The 15,218-nt window shown below is 47.0% G+C and overlaps 1 protein-coding gene across 4 annotated transcripts in view; it reads right to left on the bottom strand.

Annotated features, from left to right (window-relative positions):
• PLEKHG4B (pleckstrin homology and RhoGEF domain containing G4B) overlaps nt 1–14,019 on the bottom strand; it is a 94,815-nt gene extending 80,796 nt beyond the window's left edge. For 2 of the 4 annotated variants that reach the window (XM_083582349.1, XM_083582348.1), the window contains exon 1: nt 13,442–14,019. Coding sequence is in view for 1 of the 4 variants with exons in the window: in XM_083582346.1 (XP_083438472.1) it covers nt 12,769–12,813 (45 nt within the window). In the remaining 3 variants the exon portion in view is untranslated. Of the gene's footprint in view, nt 1–10,450; nt 10,604–12,768; nt 12,858–13,441 lie in introns of those variants that run through there. The other 2 variants (XM_083582351.1, XM_083582346.1) reach the window with 2 other exon arrangements.
• Nucleotides 14,020–15,218: the final 1,199 nt, after the last annotated feature.

Genomic DNA, 15,218 nt, shown 5'->3' with positions numbered 1-15,218 from the left:
TCTCCACCTTCCAACCCCCCTGCCATTCACCTCATATTAACCCCTAGTTTCTCATTCCTACCCCAAGGAACTACAGTGGTACCTCTGGTTACGTACTTAATTTGTTCCAGAGGTCCATTCTTAACCTGAAACTGTTTTTAACCTGAAGCACCACTTTAGCTAATGGGGCCTCCTGCTGCCGCCACGCCGCCAGAGCACACTTTCTGTTCTCATCCTGAAGCAAAGTTCTTAACCCAAGGTACTATTTCTGGGTTAGCGGAGTCTGTAACCTGAAGCGAATGTAACCTGAAGCGTATGTAACCTGAGGTACCACTGTACTAAGTTCGCGTTCCACCTTCATACCCCATTTCTAGAGCCAATTCTCTGTTCTGCCGCCACTAGCGGAGGAAGAGGGGTGCGGGGGGAGTGCACTGCCCCCAGCAGCATGATCCTGGTGGGGTGCCATCGCAGCTGCCCCCACCCACGCTGGGAACCACGCCCCTGCAGGCAGTGCACCACGCACCTGGGACACGCACCAGCCATGCCCCCGCCTGCTCTTCGCCCCCCCCCCCGGGTGCCAGGGCAGGAAGCTCTGCCACTATCTGCAGCCCCACTTTGCACCCTTGTTTTCACCTTCAACCCCCAAGTCTGTGCCTCCTCCCCCATTTTTTTGTGCAGCCTCCTACACACAGAAAATACCCAGGGTAATCTCTTCCCACACATTTCAACTAATGTGTACCATTTTCACCTTCTGCCCGATTATGAAGCCACGCCCCTTCCAACGGGCAGATGGGGCTCATCAACCTGGGGAAGTAGCCAATCTAGGAAAAGGAAAACTCAGATCCTAAATTTCCATTGCCTTGCAGGACATCTCTGGGGAAAGAAAAGGCTAAGGAGTAAACACTACAAAAATGTAGAGTCTCTAAGATGGTTTGATGGTGCCTTGCAGCAACTCCTGCAGCCAAGCTGGTGCCAAATGTACTGTACAGTCATATCTCGGGTTGAATGTGCTTCAGGTTGAGCGCTTTCGGGTTGCGCTCTGCGGCAACTGCAAGTAATGGAGTGCATTACTTCTGGGTTCCGGCGCTCGCACATGCGCAGACGCTCAAAATGACATCACGCACATGCACAGAAGTGGCAAAACGCAACCAGCGCATGTGAAGACGCGCCGTCGCGTCTTACGTTCTATTCAGGATGTGAACGGTGCTCCAGAACGGATCCCGTTCAGATCCCGAGGTACCACTGTATTGCTCTGCTTTCCTTTGGGCCACAGCAGTGAGGCCAAGCGGGGGGGGGTGTCTTGTCATCTGGGCAACTCAAGACCTCCATACACACTGCCCAGGCTTGCATCCTGGGAAGTCACTTCACTGCTGCTAATACAGCAGTTTGACTTCACCCCTGGAGGCAGACTCCATTGTCTCTCGAGACAGACGGATGCCAACAACCCCCTCCAATTCTTCAGACCCTTTCAGGCCCCTGCTTTCATCTTCAACCTCATTCTCATGCCACCACTTATTGTTGTTATATATTTCTTTATACCTTGCCTTTTCCGCTGATGGAACTCAAGGCAGCTTTCTTCCCTATAAGTGCCCCTTCCCTTCTCACTCCTATACCATGCCCACTACTATTCTGCAACTTCTCTTCACTTCTGGTGCCCTTCCCAGCCCAGGTTCATACAAATGCAGTACTGTGACGGGGCGCTACTAATCCTGAAATGGGGGCTAGAAGAAGACAGCCTTCCATTTTTATGTATAAAGATAGGACTATAGACTTGTTGACGTCATGGCTAACTCCTAAGTACTTCACGCTATGAGCATTTACAAATTAACTAACTTTGTCCTGAAATGCGCATAATCATTACATAAGGGGATAAATAATTCTAAGTGAAGAAATCCTGAGCTTGCACACAGCTTACACTAGATCAGTGTTTCCCATTCCTGGGGGGGTCATCCAGGGGGGCGTAGTAACCTCAGGTGCAATTGGGGGGGACTGAATAAAAATGGTGGTGGAAGCATAAAGAAAGAAGAGAACAAAAATTGAAAAACCATTTGTACATGTTTCATCTGTTGTGTAATGATGCTTACAGCCAGATTGGGCACTGTTATGGGATGGTGACAATGCCTCTCCTGGATCCAGCAGTTGTGCTGGAGGCAAGGGGTTTTCCCTGGGCCTGGGTGAACCCTTTTCAGCTTCACCTAGGCCTAGGAAGCGGATCACAGCTTGCCTGCCTATTTGGCCAATGGCCAATGTTGTAGGATGTACCATAATTCACCGCATAATTGTCACATTTTTAATGACGATTTTTCTTTCCAAAAAAGGCGTGTGTGATGATTATGCGGTGAATTACGCCACGGTGGCAGTGTATGGGATTCACATGTCAACAATGCTGATCTTTCTCTTTTGTCAGCAATACTGGTTTTTCTGATACTATCCCTTCCCTTTCTGTTTGCTTGGGAGAAAGACAGTCCGCCTGGGTGCCAAGCACTGAATTTAGAGCCCTCCCTGCTCCACGGTTCTCTGCCCACTACCTTTCCCCCGGTGCACTTACGTTTGCCTCAGCTACCCACCTATACCCCAGTCAGTTTCCTCCTTCCGAAATGCAAGCTGGAGACCCACGGGAGGCAGCACAGCCGTGGGAACAGCAAATGGGAAGCAGCGAGTGGCATCAGCACCGAAGGAACGTGCCTTGATTCACATGTCATATAATGTGTGACTTACAGCACAGGTGCTTTTCTGGGTGTATGCCTTGGATAAACACACTGGAAACCCTGACTGTGAAGGCACTTTCCAACACAGAGATTCAAAACAACTCATAGTTTTTTTCTCAAAGGATGCCGTGCATCTTGCTCTTTTGGCCTTGATTTACGAACTGTGGGTCCCAGACTTCTCTTACAAGCCGGCAGGGAGGGCTGGGTGGTGGGAAAATGGCTAGCACAAGATAGCTTGTTGTGTCAAAAGTTCTCTGTAATGAAGGCTTGGTGTTTCCTCTAAGCAAAACACTTATTCTCACCTGGTAACCATAGCAAACACTTTCATAGATTAATCCCTCTGCAACACCCTGCCAGGAAAAAGCCACCTGTGCTGTTTTACACTTCACCAGGTTTAATCAAAACCCCAGTCTCCTCAAGCCTGAGTCCATCTGGGCTACAGTGGTACCTTGGTTCTCAAACTTAATCTGTTCCAGAAGTCCGTTCCAAAACCAAAGCGTTCCAAAACCAAGGTGCACTTTCCCATAGAAAGTAATGCAAAATGGATTAATCCATTCTGGACTTTTCAAAGCAACCCCTAAAACAGCAATTTAACATGAATTTTACTAGCTAACGAAACCATTGATCCATAAAATGAAAGCAATAAACAATGTCCTGCAGTCACACCATCGATCAATCAATCAGTAGCTAAACTGGGTTCCACAGAGTCACAAAAAAAGCCGCAAAACAAAAATGCAAAATAAATAGCAAGAACAGACAAACCTCAGTGTAACACTAAAAACGGAGCACATTCGGCTTCCAAAAAAAGTTTGCAAACTGGAACACTTACTTCCAGGTTTGCAGTGTTTGGATTCCAAGTTGTTTGAGTACCAAGGCATTTGAGAACCAAGGTACCACTGTATTGTGTATTCAGACGGAATAAAAACACATGGCTGTTTTGCCAAAGTGAAAGTGACTCTAAAAAGGAGGCTAACGCTCACTGCCTATCGTAATAAAGCTGCAGACCTGCCATTCTAAAATCTTCTGCCAAAGACAATATATCCTACCTCACATGGGTAGCACATGTCTTTGGAAAGAAGAAGGTGCAAGCAAAACTCTGGTTTGTGTTGAACATTAACAGATTAGTCACTTCTCAGTTCTAAAGCAACTTTGGGAGGTGGCAATTTGTAACTTTCCCACCATTTCTCCTCCACCTCAAAAGAGCATGTATCTCAAACACTTTTAGATCTTTATTTATATTTAGATCTGTAGTTCTAAGTGCTCTTCCTTCCTTCCAGCTTTACCATACAAATTGCCTCTTTAGAGTGAAGAAGCAGTCACTGAGTTAACATTACATGCAGCTAAACAAGCATATTATACCATTTGCCCCACAGTGGAGAACAGAGATGGAGAACCTGTGGCCCTCCAGGTGTCACTGCACTCCAACTCCCATCTTCTCTGACTGCTGGCCATGCTGGCTGGGGCTGAGGGGAGGGGAGTCTGGCAACATCTGGAGGAAGACAGGTTCTCCATCCCTGGTCTCCAGGGAGAAGTACCATAGTGACAGTTGATCACAGAGTGCCAACAGTGCGACCATATGCAAACAAGTAATAACAGTGATTTGGTTATAGTACCAAATAATGCCAGGAATAATTTGAGGCTGGCATCCTAAAAATACTAGCTCTCTCTGTTTAAAAATACAATCACCATGATCCAGCAATAATTCCTCATGTGGCTAATGGGAGCTGTATTTGCATGAACATGCTAATCAAGGCTACGAGCTGGCTGCGTGCTCCTTTGATGTGACTAGTAATGTGTGTCTCTGCTGAGGAGGGCAAACTAAAGCTATAATCCTATGCACACCTCCACTGGATGGAGTTTCATTGAATGCCACAGAGCTTATTTCCAAGTTAATAGGGTTATATGGTTATTGAGCTATAGGGATCGTCTATAATTAGAGATGGATCAGAGCCAGTACCTCTAGCAAAGAAAATGAGGTTTTGAAACGTATGCTATTTTGCCTTAATGTCAGATTGTGATTTCCTTTAAAATACACTGCTAAAACAGAGTTTACAAGACACACCTACTTCTGTGCTAGCTGTGCCCAAAGGGCAGGCTTCATGTTATAACACCTTTGCTTTTCTGCTGACGCTGAAAAATAACTCAAGCCCTGTAATTGTCTTGTCATTTCTTCAGAAGGCTCTTGTAATCAGAAGTGAATGCCAAATAACATTTGCGCTGAGATAATCGGTGTGTTTAACTTTGATGCGATCCAGAGAAATGCAGTTTTTTCCAGCAATTTGCGCATTGTTTTTAATCGCCTTGTCACATTTACATTTACATAGTATCTATCAATAAATGTTCCCTTTAAAAAAAGAAAAGAGCATGTTGCAGCAGGATCTCTACTACTATTTGTGACTGCTTTAAAACAACTTTGTTTTTCACAGGACACAAAGAAGTGCTTCATCGGAGGCTGCCCTGGACTATGGACTCGCAGCCACCCATTGTTGTCCAGAACTCTCCTTCATGGCCAGACTAGCCAGGGAGATTTGCAAGTCAGTATCAGTACTGGATCTGAAATTGTTTTCATATATTTTCTTTAACTGCTTTTATATAGCTGTTATTTTATACATGTTTTTACTATACAGTGGTACCTCGGGTAACATACGCTTCAGGTTACAGACGCTTCAGGTTACAGACTCCGTTAACCCAGAAATAGTGCTTCAGGTTAAGAACTTTGCTTCAGGATGAGAACAGAAATCGGGCTCCGGCGGCGCAGCAGCAAAAGGCCCCATTAGCTAAAGTGGTGCTTCAGGTTAAGAACAGTTTCAGGTTCAGAACAGACCTCTGGAACGAATTAAGTACTTAACCCGAGGTACCACTGTATTGTGAAATTGCCTCGAGACGCTTCACAGGAAAAACAACAGCAAAATAAATAAATTAAATAAATATGCATGTCAGAATCAGGCTGGCTGTTAAGTTACTCTTGAAGAGGCAAGTTGTGATTTTCCTGAATCATATAAGTGCAGAATTGGAAGGGACCCTGGGGGGTCATCTACTCCAACCCCCTGCAATGCAGGAATCTCAACTAAAGGATCAATGACAGATGGCCTTCCAGCCTTTATTGTGCATTAGACTAGATACACTGAACCCACTATCTACTTCTGCTTCCCTCTCCAAATTTGTTTAAATTGTTTTTCCCTCAATAAGGCTTCGAGATGAGAAGAACCCCTGCTGCAAGTGGAACAGGCAAGAGGAGTTTTAGAACTTTCCTCCTACCCCTTTAACATAACTCCTCTTTTCCATTTCTGCTTTATAGAAATTTGGCAGCAGACCTGACATTTGGCTGGCAGACCAACATATCAGTCTGCCAGCGTCACACCTAGCTTCTTGGGAGAAGAGACCTTGTTTATTATGATGTCATAAAACAACCCTGTACATTGATGGTGATGATGGTGTTGTTAATAGATGCGAAACGCTTTTAACTTTAACTTTCTTATGTTGGCTGGCATCAACGTAAGGAAAAATTAAAAAGATCCTGTAAAGCTGCAAATCCTATGCAGTTGGGAGTAAGATGCATCACTGCCTGAAATTCGCCCTCCAACGTCCTTTATCTGCCCCCCACCCTCTTGGGTACTGGACTGGTCTGGCCTCCCACAACATCCATTTTGGGTACTTTAAACATTTGTGCAAAGTCAGCAGAAAGTGTTTATCAGTCAAAAAAAACCTCCCCCCCACCCCCGGCAAAAAGGGGTTTTAGGTGCCTCTTTCTACCAACATAACATCTATGTGAAAAGACTGTGGCTGCAACAAATGAGCATTTCAGCCAGTTTTCCCCACTAGGCTACATACAGATTTAATTACAGCAAGCAATTCAGGGTCATTCATTACCAAAAGAAAACTTTGACAACTCCAGCAAGGGCTGAGTATTTCTAACAAAGGCCCTAAACAATTCTTCTTTGTTCTGTAGGGAACAGTGGCTACGAGGCTAAAATGGGTCATAATATTAGAAGAATGAAGGTGTATGCCTTTAACTCTTGCAGCTACTATGACAATATTCTGGATAGGACAGTTTAAGCAGCTCAGAACAAAAAATTTAGAACAATTCTACTCAAAGCTCACTTTTTCTGTCATCTGATCACATTTTCAGAAGAAACTTATTTTCCATCTCTTCTGCTGCTTCAAAGCTGTGGTGTTTCAAACAACAAACACAAGGGCTGAGATTTAGGAGTGGGGTGTATTTTGCAGTTTATGTTATTTATGTGACTCCGTCTTTCAGCCACAGTTCTTTAAGGTGGCTTACAAAACATTACTTAAAAGCAATATGCTACACAATAGTCAAATACTGAGAGGTGCAACAAAAGCAGCAGATTAAAACAGCATCAGGGTTTAACTAGTCAATCACAACAACAGCCAATTAATGTTCCAGGGAACAAAACAGTTGGCACCAGCTGAACAAATATGGGGGGGGGGGTTCCCAAAAGAAGGTGCTATCTCCAAATGTGAGAGCACAAAAGGAAGATATTAAATTAACTGGTCAGGAGCAAGCAGCCCGTCAGGTACCCTGCCTCACATGGTTTAGGGCAGAGGTCAGCAACCTTTTCCAGCCATGAACCGGTCCACCATCCCTCAGACCATGTGGTGGGCCGGACTATATTGGGGGATGGAATGAACAGATTCCGATACCCCACAAATAACCTAGAGATGCATTTTAAATAAAAGGACACATTCTACTCATGTAAAAACACGCTGATTCCTGGACCGTCCGTGGGCCGGATTGAGAAGGTGATTGGGCCCCCGGGCCTTAGGTTGCCTACCTCTGGGATAGGCGATCTCCACGTTTATTTCACGTACCTCGAAAGCAGCACTGTTTTAAGGGAACCAAAACTGCTATGTAAGATGACCCAAGCTGTAGCTGGTTTTCATTTAAGACATAACTGTATTCTGACTTCCAATTCCTTTGCCACAACAGGTGACCCAACCCTTGCTGTGATGATGTCAGGACATTCTTCAGATGAAATGCTCCCTCCTTGGGAATACGAACAAACAAAATCGGATTTTGTTATCGGAGAAACGCCTCAGCTTGGGTCCAGTGTGCCTTAAGGGCCTTGGCAATGAGACTACACACCTCTGGAAGGCAGGGACATTTTAACCCTTGACTCTTTCTCGCCAGGAGTTACCTGGCCTCCGCTGGCAAGCAGTCTTGAATGCAAGTAATGATCAAGCGCATTTTAATACAAGTTACTATACTGACACTAGGTACAAACCAGTGAATTCACATTCATGAGCAGGAATCTGATTTTGGGAACACTCAAAAGAAGAAATGGCTGCTTAATGCACAAGCTCAAATTCCTATGCCCCACAAATAACCCAGAGATGCATTTTAAATAAAAGCACACATTCTACTCATGTAAAAACACACTGATTCCCGGACCATCTGCAGGCCAGATTTAGAAGGCAATCGGGCCAGATCCGGCCCCCGGGCCTTAGTTTGCCTACCCATGACATTAACAATTAATTAAGAAACATTAAGTAATGAGGCAAAAGAAGATAATTAACTGCAGGCATTCCTATCTGTTTCCCTGACGTGTGGTGCTGGCAGAATAAATTTGATTATTAGCAGCAACTTATGTCCTGGTGGCTTAAGAAGAAGAGGTGGGTGGAACACCCTGGTAGGAGATTCAGAACAGAAATTCATGGTAGGAAAATTAATTTTCTCCAGAAGCTCCTGCAGGGCATTCTTAAACCTCAGGGCTTAACAGAACAGTGAATCTTTCCTTAGTGGCTCTGAGAGCCTGACTGCCCCCAACACCTTCTGTAATTCCTTATTCCTAAAGGCTGTGTGTGCAGAAGAGGCATCTATTTTACAACTCCCACTTCCCAGAGCCACTCTAGAAAAATACCACTGACAATAACAAAAGCAGCAGAGAGGACAAGGGTAATGAACAGGGTCACACACTCCTCACCTCCTTCCCAACAAATGTCATCAACCAAGGCAGTTTCAGCCTCATGGTGGGGCCTGCAACCAGACTGAAATGGGTGCAGATAGTCAGCTTGTTTCGAACATGCCTGAAGTTGGGCTTCCTGAACTCTTTCAAGCATATTGCCACAGGATATTTGTCACTGGAGAATATTATTCTGGGGCCAGGGAAGTCCTCTTAAGGAAGGGGCACACCTTTACCTCCTTTAAGGCAGGTGGTATCTCCCCCTAGGCAATGACCGACCCAGTCAATCCCCTTCAGCTAGTTCTAAGAAGCCCAGGCGGGCAAGGGTCAAGCCAACAGGTGGTCAGCTCTAATCCTGCAAGCAGCTTGTCCACATCCTCAGAATGCAAAAACCACAAGTAATCCAGCACAAATGGAACAGTGTTCTGGATACATTAAGCAAGGTGAGGCTGCATACCTGTGGGTGTCCCACCTGCCCCAACACCTCCACCATCAGTAGAGCATTGGAGCCAATTTTGGGCAGGATCGTGTCTATCTGAGGTAAGATCTCACCCCAGATGGGCTCCAGTGGTGGTGGTGCTTCTCTGCCAGTGGTGCACAGCAGGGGCAGAGTAGGCTGCAGTAGGAGCAGGTGGGGGGACGGCAGGGCAAGGCAGCATTTTCTGCTTCCCCTCAAGTGGTGAAACAGGATACACTGCCCCTGTCGGGATACCTCCACAAAGTGTGGTTTCCAATTCTATCTGAATCAGGGTGGCGGCATGTCCTCCAGGGATGTGCCAACCTGAGAATTAGGAACAGATATAATTGGAAAGCAAAGCAAGATTCATTCCTGCCATTATAGCTTATGATACCCCACCCCCGTCACAGAAACTATTATGGACTTCACAGTGACAATGCTTTGTTGTATTTGATTACCATTTCCCGACTGCTGAAAAGTTTTAAATTAGTAGATTCCACACTCTTAACATTTTCTCAGTGCCCACATCTTTGAAGCTGACCTTCCATTAAGGGTGAAAGGAAAGAACACACCAGTATTTGGTTGATCATCTCAATTAGGTATGAGAGCTCTTTATCCTTGATTTCACACCCGCCCGCCCACCTTTTAATTGCTTCGCTGAGTACGTCCAACTCCTAAAGAATTCTGTCACACCTGGACAAATATATCCACAGCTGCTGAATCAAAAAAGACCCCTTTGGTGCTAATGCAACATGTTCAGCCTTATCAGTTCAGACCGGAATCTAAACTCACAAGTGTGTAAATACGCAAATATTGTTCTTTATTAATGTGATGGAAAAGGCAGTGTTATAGGATTAATGCTGCCATGCCAAGCTGTGAAATGTGTGGGTAAAAGTAATCAAAATTATGAAGGTTTTTCTGAAGACAAAAAGTAAGTTTTATTCATACAGATAAGAACATTGGTATTTAGGGGGGTATTTTCATGAACTGACCTGAAATGTCAGAATGTGGAATGGGTATCAAGGTCATTTCACAGTTTTTGCATGATACAAAAAGAAACATTACTTGCACTAAGTATGAAATGTTTCCCCAACATAATGGGCAATCTGAAACTGAGAGTGGGTGTATTTTCTTGAATTTGTAATAAAAACTTCTCCTGCTCCAGATTTCCCATGATCTCCCATGAACAGTGTAGCTAAGCTTGCATTGCAGAAATCTCCCAGACTGAAGTGCAGCTTTGCATATAGAAACCACACAGTTCAAAACTTAACACACTCTTTTGCAAACTCCTTTGACATTTCAGCTGCCATGTATTCAGCCCCACTCCACAAGCAGAAATGGCATTATGCCACCAGAACGACACCAAGACCAGTGAAACTCACCTGAAACACCAGCAGAAAACTCCACCACTGGTAAAATTACAGCAGCAGGAGGAGGAAATGAGTTTGGGGTGTGGCATGGCTATGCCAAATCCTAAACTTCTTCATTCCATGGACACACCCATCAGGTCTGGGATGGTGGAAGCAATTTCCCTCCTATTGAGCATAATGTGAGAGGAAAACAAATAAAAAAAGATCTGCCTCATCATCCCCTACTATTCCACCCACACTGGAACAACAGAACATAGAGTATGATGCAACTCAAAATCCACTCACAGCGCATAGCCACCAGTATATAAACCCCACACAGGGAGAACACAAGTAGATGTTCAGGTCTCAGGTTGTGCACATCTAAGGTCACAAGGGGGAACTGTAGTGAGGCAGAGTCAGTGAGAAAGTGGAAACACACATTTCAAAATATGTCTCCTGAGCTCTTACACTTCTTCTCCTAGGAATCTAAAAGTAACCCTGCTTAAGGAACAAACATTCACATTTGTTGTTGCTGTCGTTATTAGCTTACTACAAAAAAAAATTCTCAAAAGGAACTATGCCCCATTCACTTTGCGGCACTCAAGCTCCCACCTCCTGCTTCCCAACCTCTCCCCACCCCGCCCCAAAAAAGCACTTTCTTTGTACTTCTGCAGACCTCAGTATTCCCAAGTCTGCCAGTTCAAGGGGGTGACTGACTTATGAGTGCATGATGACATTTGTGCTACAAAATGGCAGACACTACTCCCTTGAAGCTTGGAACTAGAATATGAGACATTCTCACAGAGGGGCAGCCCCCACCAACAGCACCTGGAGGGCACAACTCCCATCACCCCCCAGCCGACATAGCCAATATCAGAGACGCAGGAGTTGCAGCCTAGCAACATCTGGGGGGTGCCATGTTGGCTTATAAGACCTAGAACACACTTTGCAACAAGTACAGGACAGATGTGATACAAATAGCTGTAGAACAATTAAGTATCGATTTGCATACCTTTTCACAATACATGTGAATATTTACACTCCACCTTATTTCTGCTCACCTTATTATGTATTTTTCACTATCCATTTACATTTTGGGGTACAAATTTTGGGATTGCTAACACAGGAATGAGTTCAAACTTTTCACTGAAAAATAGTAATGGTTAACTCTCTTAACCAACAATTATACAAAAAAAGCAATATGAGCCATTTTCAGCAAACCTTCCCCCAAGACACACTTTTAAACATCTCACTTTAACTCTCACTATAGCCATCTTTTATCTCAGAGAACGTTTAGGCAGAAACACAGCACTCAGTTGTTTCAAGTGATTTAAGGTTTGCTATAAAGTGACTAAAAGTTAAATGAGCGATTTAAGGTTTTCGTATTTTAACAATCTGTAGTAAATACGTGATGCTATTTCTGGAATTCAGGGCAGTAGTTGTACTTCATAATCTACGCACAAACAAAAAGACCGAAAACAATAAGACAGCACTTCCTTCGACCTTCCCCTCCCCTTCCCCTTTTAATAAATTCAGTTAAGAATATATATTTCCCAGATTTTATCCCAAACAAGACAGGAAGCTCAATGCTCTATAGTTGCATTTGTTCAGCATTCTCAGATTCTTCACAAGTCAGTGCTATGCCTGGAAATTCTTTCTGTAAACATTCTCCTTTCAACAAGACAACCTCTACCAACACATAAAGAAAGGTTTATTTGATGCCAACCACATGTTCTCCCTGATTCTCTAATAGTTAACTAGGAAAGCTTCTCAGAACTGCATGAGTTTCTCCTGGGATCATAGGCCCAGCCAGCCTGTCCATGAGGTGGGGTGAAGCAGCTGCCTCGGGCGGCACAAGATGCAGAGCCCCTGCAGGTGCCTCCCTCGCCCTGCAGCCAGTGGAGAAGTGGCGCCCATTTCCAGCAAGATCTTGCATCTCTGGGAAGACAAATGCCCTTTCCCTGGAGAGCTGAGGGGTGAAAGCCAGGACTGGATGGAAAGTTTGCTAGACAAAGACCTATGGCTCACTGAGCAACAAGTTTTGTCTCATCAAGAAGGGGGGGGGGGCACATGTGCATACACAATACTCCAGCTAAATAAATATACTAGTTTGTGTCAACTATGCTGAAATATGGGTATATGGGGCAATATATACGTGCCTTGTGGGACATCTTCAGGAGAAGACAGGGCTAAGGAGTAAAGCTTACACAAATTCGGAGTGGAGTCCCTAAGACGGTTGGGTGGCACCTTGTATGCCTTCTTCTGACAACTCCTGCAGCCAAACTGGTGCCAAATGTATTGTTCTGCTTTCTTTTAGACTACAAAATGCTACCCAGCCTCCGCATGAATACCTGCCAGAAGGCCTTGGCCACTGTTGTCCCTACGCTAAGGGACATCCCATAATATAGTCTATTCCAGCATGGTCTGTATCAGATTTCCATTCCATGTCTAGAATGCTTCAGTACATCTGAAATAAAATATATGATAAAAAGCTTTCCCCATCTCATATCTCCTAAAATCTTTTACAGATCACTGCCACTTTGGTTCCATAAACTCATCCCCAGGGTCCACTACCCTACCTTATAAAAAGCATTATTCAAAATAGCAGTTTGCATGACCCATTAAGGAAGACATTAACACAATAAAATTCAAAATAGTAACCATTAATTTCACCTTCACTCAAAACCCAAATAAAACTATTTTGTTTACTTAATTCAGCAAAACTGATCAATTTTAGCCACTGAGACTAAATTTTCAAAGTCGGATCCAGTTTTGTCAACTTTCCAAAGTCTAATAGTTCTGATCACCTTCAGTGCCCCCTGCTTCTCAGCGCCCCCTAAGTAATCCCACTGCCCCACAGGGAGCAGTACAGCCCACCTGGGGAAGCAATGTCCTAAATCATGCTAGAAGCGAACAGCAGAATACAGCCCTAAACAACAAGCTCTCCTATAGGTTAAAACACAGGTCTATACATCAAACTAAACTAATATGGTTCAAAACTTAGGCTTATAGTGCAATCCTCACCTCCAGATCTGTGCTGCCCGAGGTGATGAAGACAAGACAGCTGACCCTCCACCAGCCCCCTCCTGCCAGGAGGGCTTGGCCACTGCTGCGCCCGATTCAAAGTCTTGACTTTGGATTCAAAGTCCTGCGGGTCCCCAAAGGCCCTGGTCCTCTGCTCTCTCAGCTGCACAAACCTACAGCGAGGGCAGCAAAAACAAACCACCCCACACCTGCCCCCCTCACCCGCAGGAGCAGCAGGGCTTCAGATGCAGGGGCTCCCCAGCCAGAGTTAGGATTGCTGGATTACTCCCAATCCTGTTTCACCCCACCTGTGGCTGCTATGGACACGACTGTGATGTCACTGTGGTGTCATAAGTTATTACATCAACTAAGTCCTGGCAGCCAGTGTGAACTAGGAAACTGTTTTCCATGCCCTTCCATTTGCACCAGTGATCTAGTCAGCGCTCCAAACCAGCTCCGCAAAGTAGTGCGAGGCTTAATCACATGGCGGGGAAGAATGCAGCAAGTGGGTCCCACGGGCGTCTCTCATGCGGCCTTACGGGCACCGTTTGCAACCCGGGAGCGGCAGCCCCATCCGCGTGAGCGCGCCCACAGACGCAGGAGCCGCGCAAGCAGGGCTGGGGGCTGAGGCGCCAATGGAGGGGAGATGAAGGGCCTGCGAAGACCTCCAGCCCCAGAGAGCGGCTCCCGGTTTCGCGGGGGGGGGGCCTCGGCCGGGGGCGGCAGCCCTTTTGTCCGCAGGATGGAAGCGGTGTCTCCGGCCAGCCCCATTACCGGCCCGGCCAGCCTCCCGGGGCGCCCGGGCTCCGCCGCAACAGGTGGATGTTCGGCCAAGAAGACCGGAGGGGCAGGGCGCCCGCGGAAAGTCCCGACACAAACGGCGGAGACGGCGGGGTCTTCCTGCCCCCCCCCCGCCTGCAAGGAAATGAACAAGACAGGTTGGACGGCGAGCGCCTCAGGCAGCAGCCCGGGAACCGGGAGCGGGCGCCGAGGGGGCGGAGGGGGCGGCGGAGGACCGGCGGGCTCCTGCTCCCCGCGAGGCGGCCAGGGCGCTTCATGGGCTTTTCGGCTCAGCCCCATTGCCGCGCAGGGGCGCCCGGAGCGGGGCAGCCACGCGCCCAGGAACGGGACGGGGCGGCGCCGGCGGCTCCTTCTTTTTCCTCCGCTCCCGCAGCCCGGCTTGGTGTCTCCCCCTCGGGGGCGGCGGAGCGCGGCAACTCACCTGCAGCGCCGCCGTCCGTGCGGGACACCAGAGAGGCGGCGGCGGCGGCAGCGTCTGGCTCCTCTCGGGGCTGAGCAAATGAATGGGAGCGGGAGGGGAGAGAGAGGGGCGGCCCCGCCCCGCGCGCGCCGAGCTGGAGCTGCCGGGAGCCAGGAAGGGAACCTGAGGCAGAGCGGGCGGGGCGCGCGGCGGAAGACCCCCCCCCAGTGGCGCCCCTGAGGCGGCGGGCTGCTGCTTTGCTCGGTCTTGGCTCTGGCTCGGGAGCAGGTGCTTTGTTGGGGGGAGCGGCTGTTTCGAGGCGGGGGGTGACCTTGCTGTTGTTTTAAGAAAGCAGACTGCTGTGGTCATGGCGGGGGGGTCCCCGCGGGATATGCCGAAAATGTGCCGGGCTTTACCCCGCAAAAGCTCATCTCGACGACACCTCGGGGAGCCGGAATGAGATGCTTCGTTGCTGCTACAGAGAATCAGCTCGGCTGCTTGGTTGGGAACACCGGGAACTTTGAGGGTGTTGGCTTCACCACCTGCCAAATATTTTTTTCTCTCCCTCCCCTTTAT

This window comes from Podarcis filfolensis, assembly GCF_964270895.1.
Source record: "Podarcis filfolensis genome assembly, chromosome: 13".
Classification (NCBI taxonomy): Eukaryota; Metazoa; Chordata; class Lepidosauria; order Squamata; family Lacertidae; genus Podarcis; species Podarcis filfolensis.
Note: the sequence above shows the minus strand (reverse complement) of the source record. Positions and strands in the feature narration are given on the sequence as shown.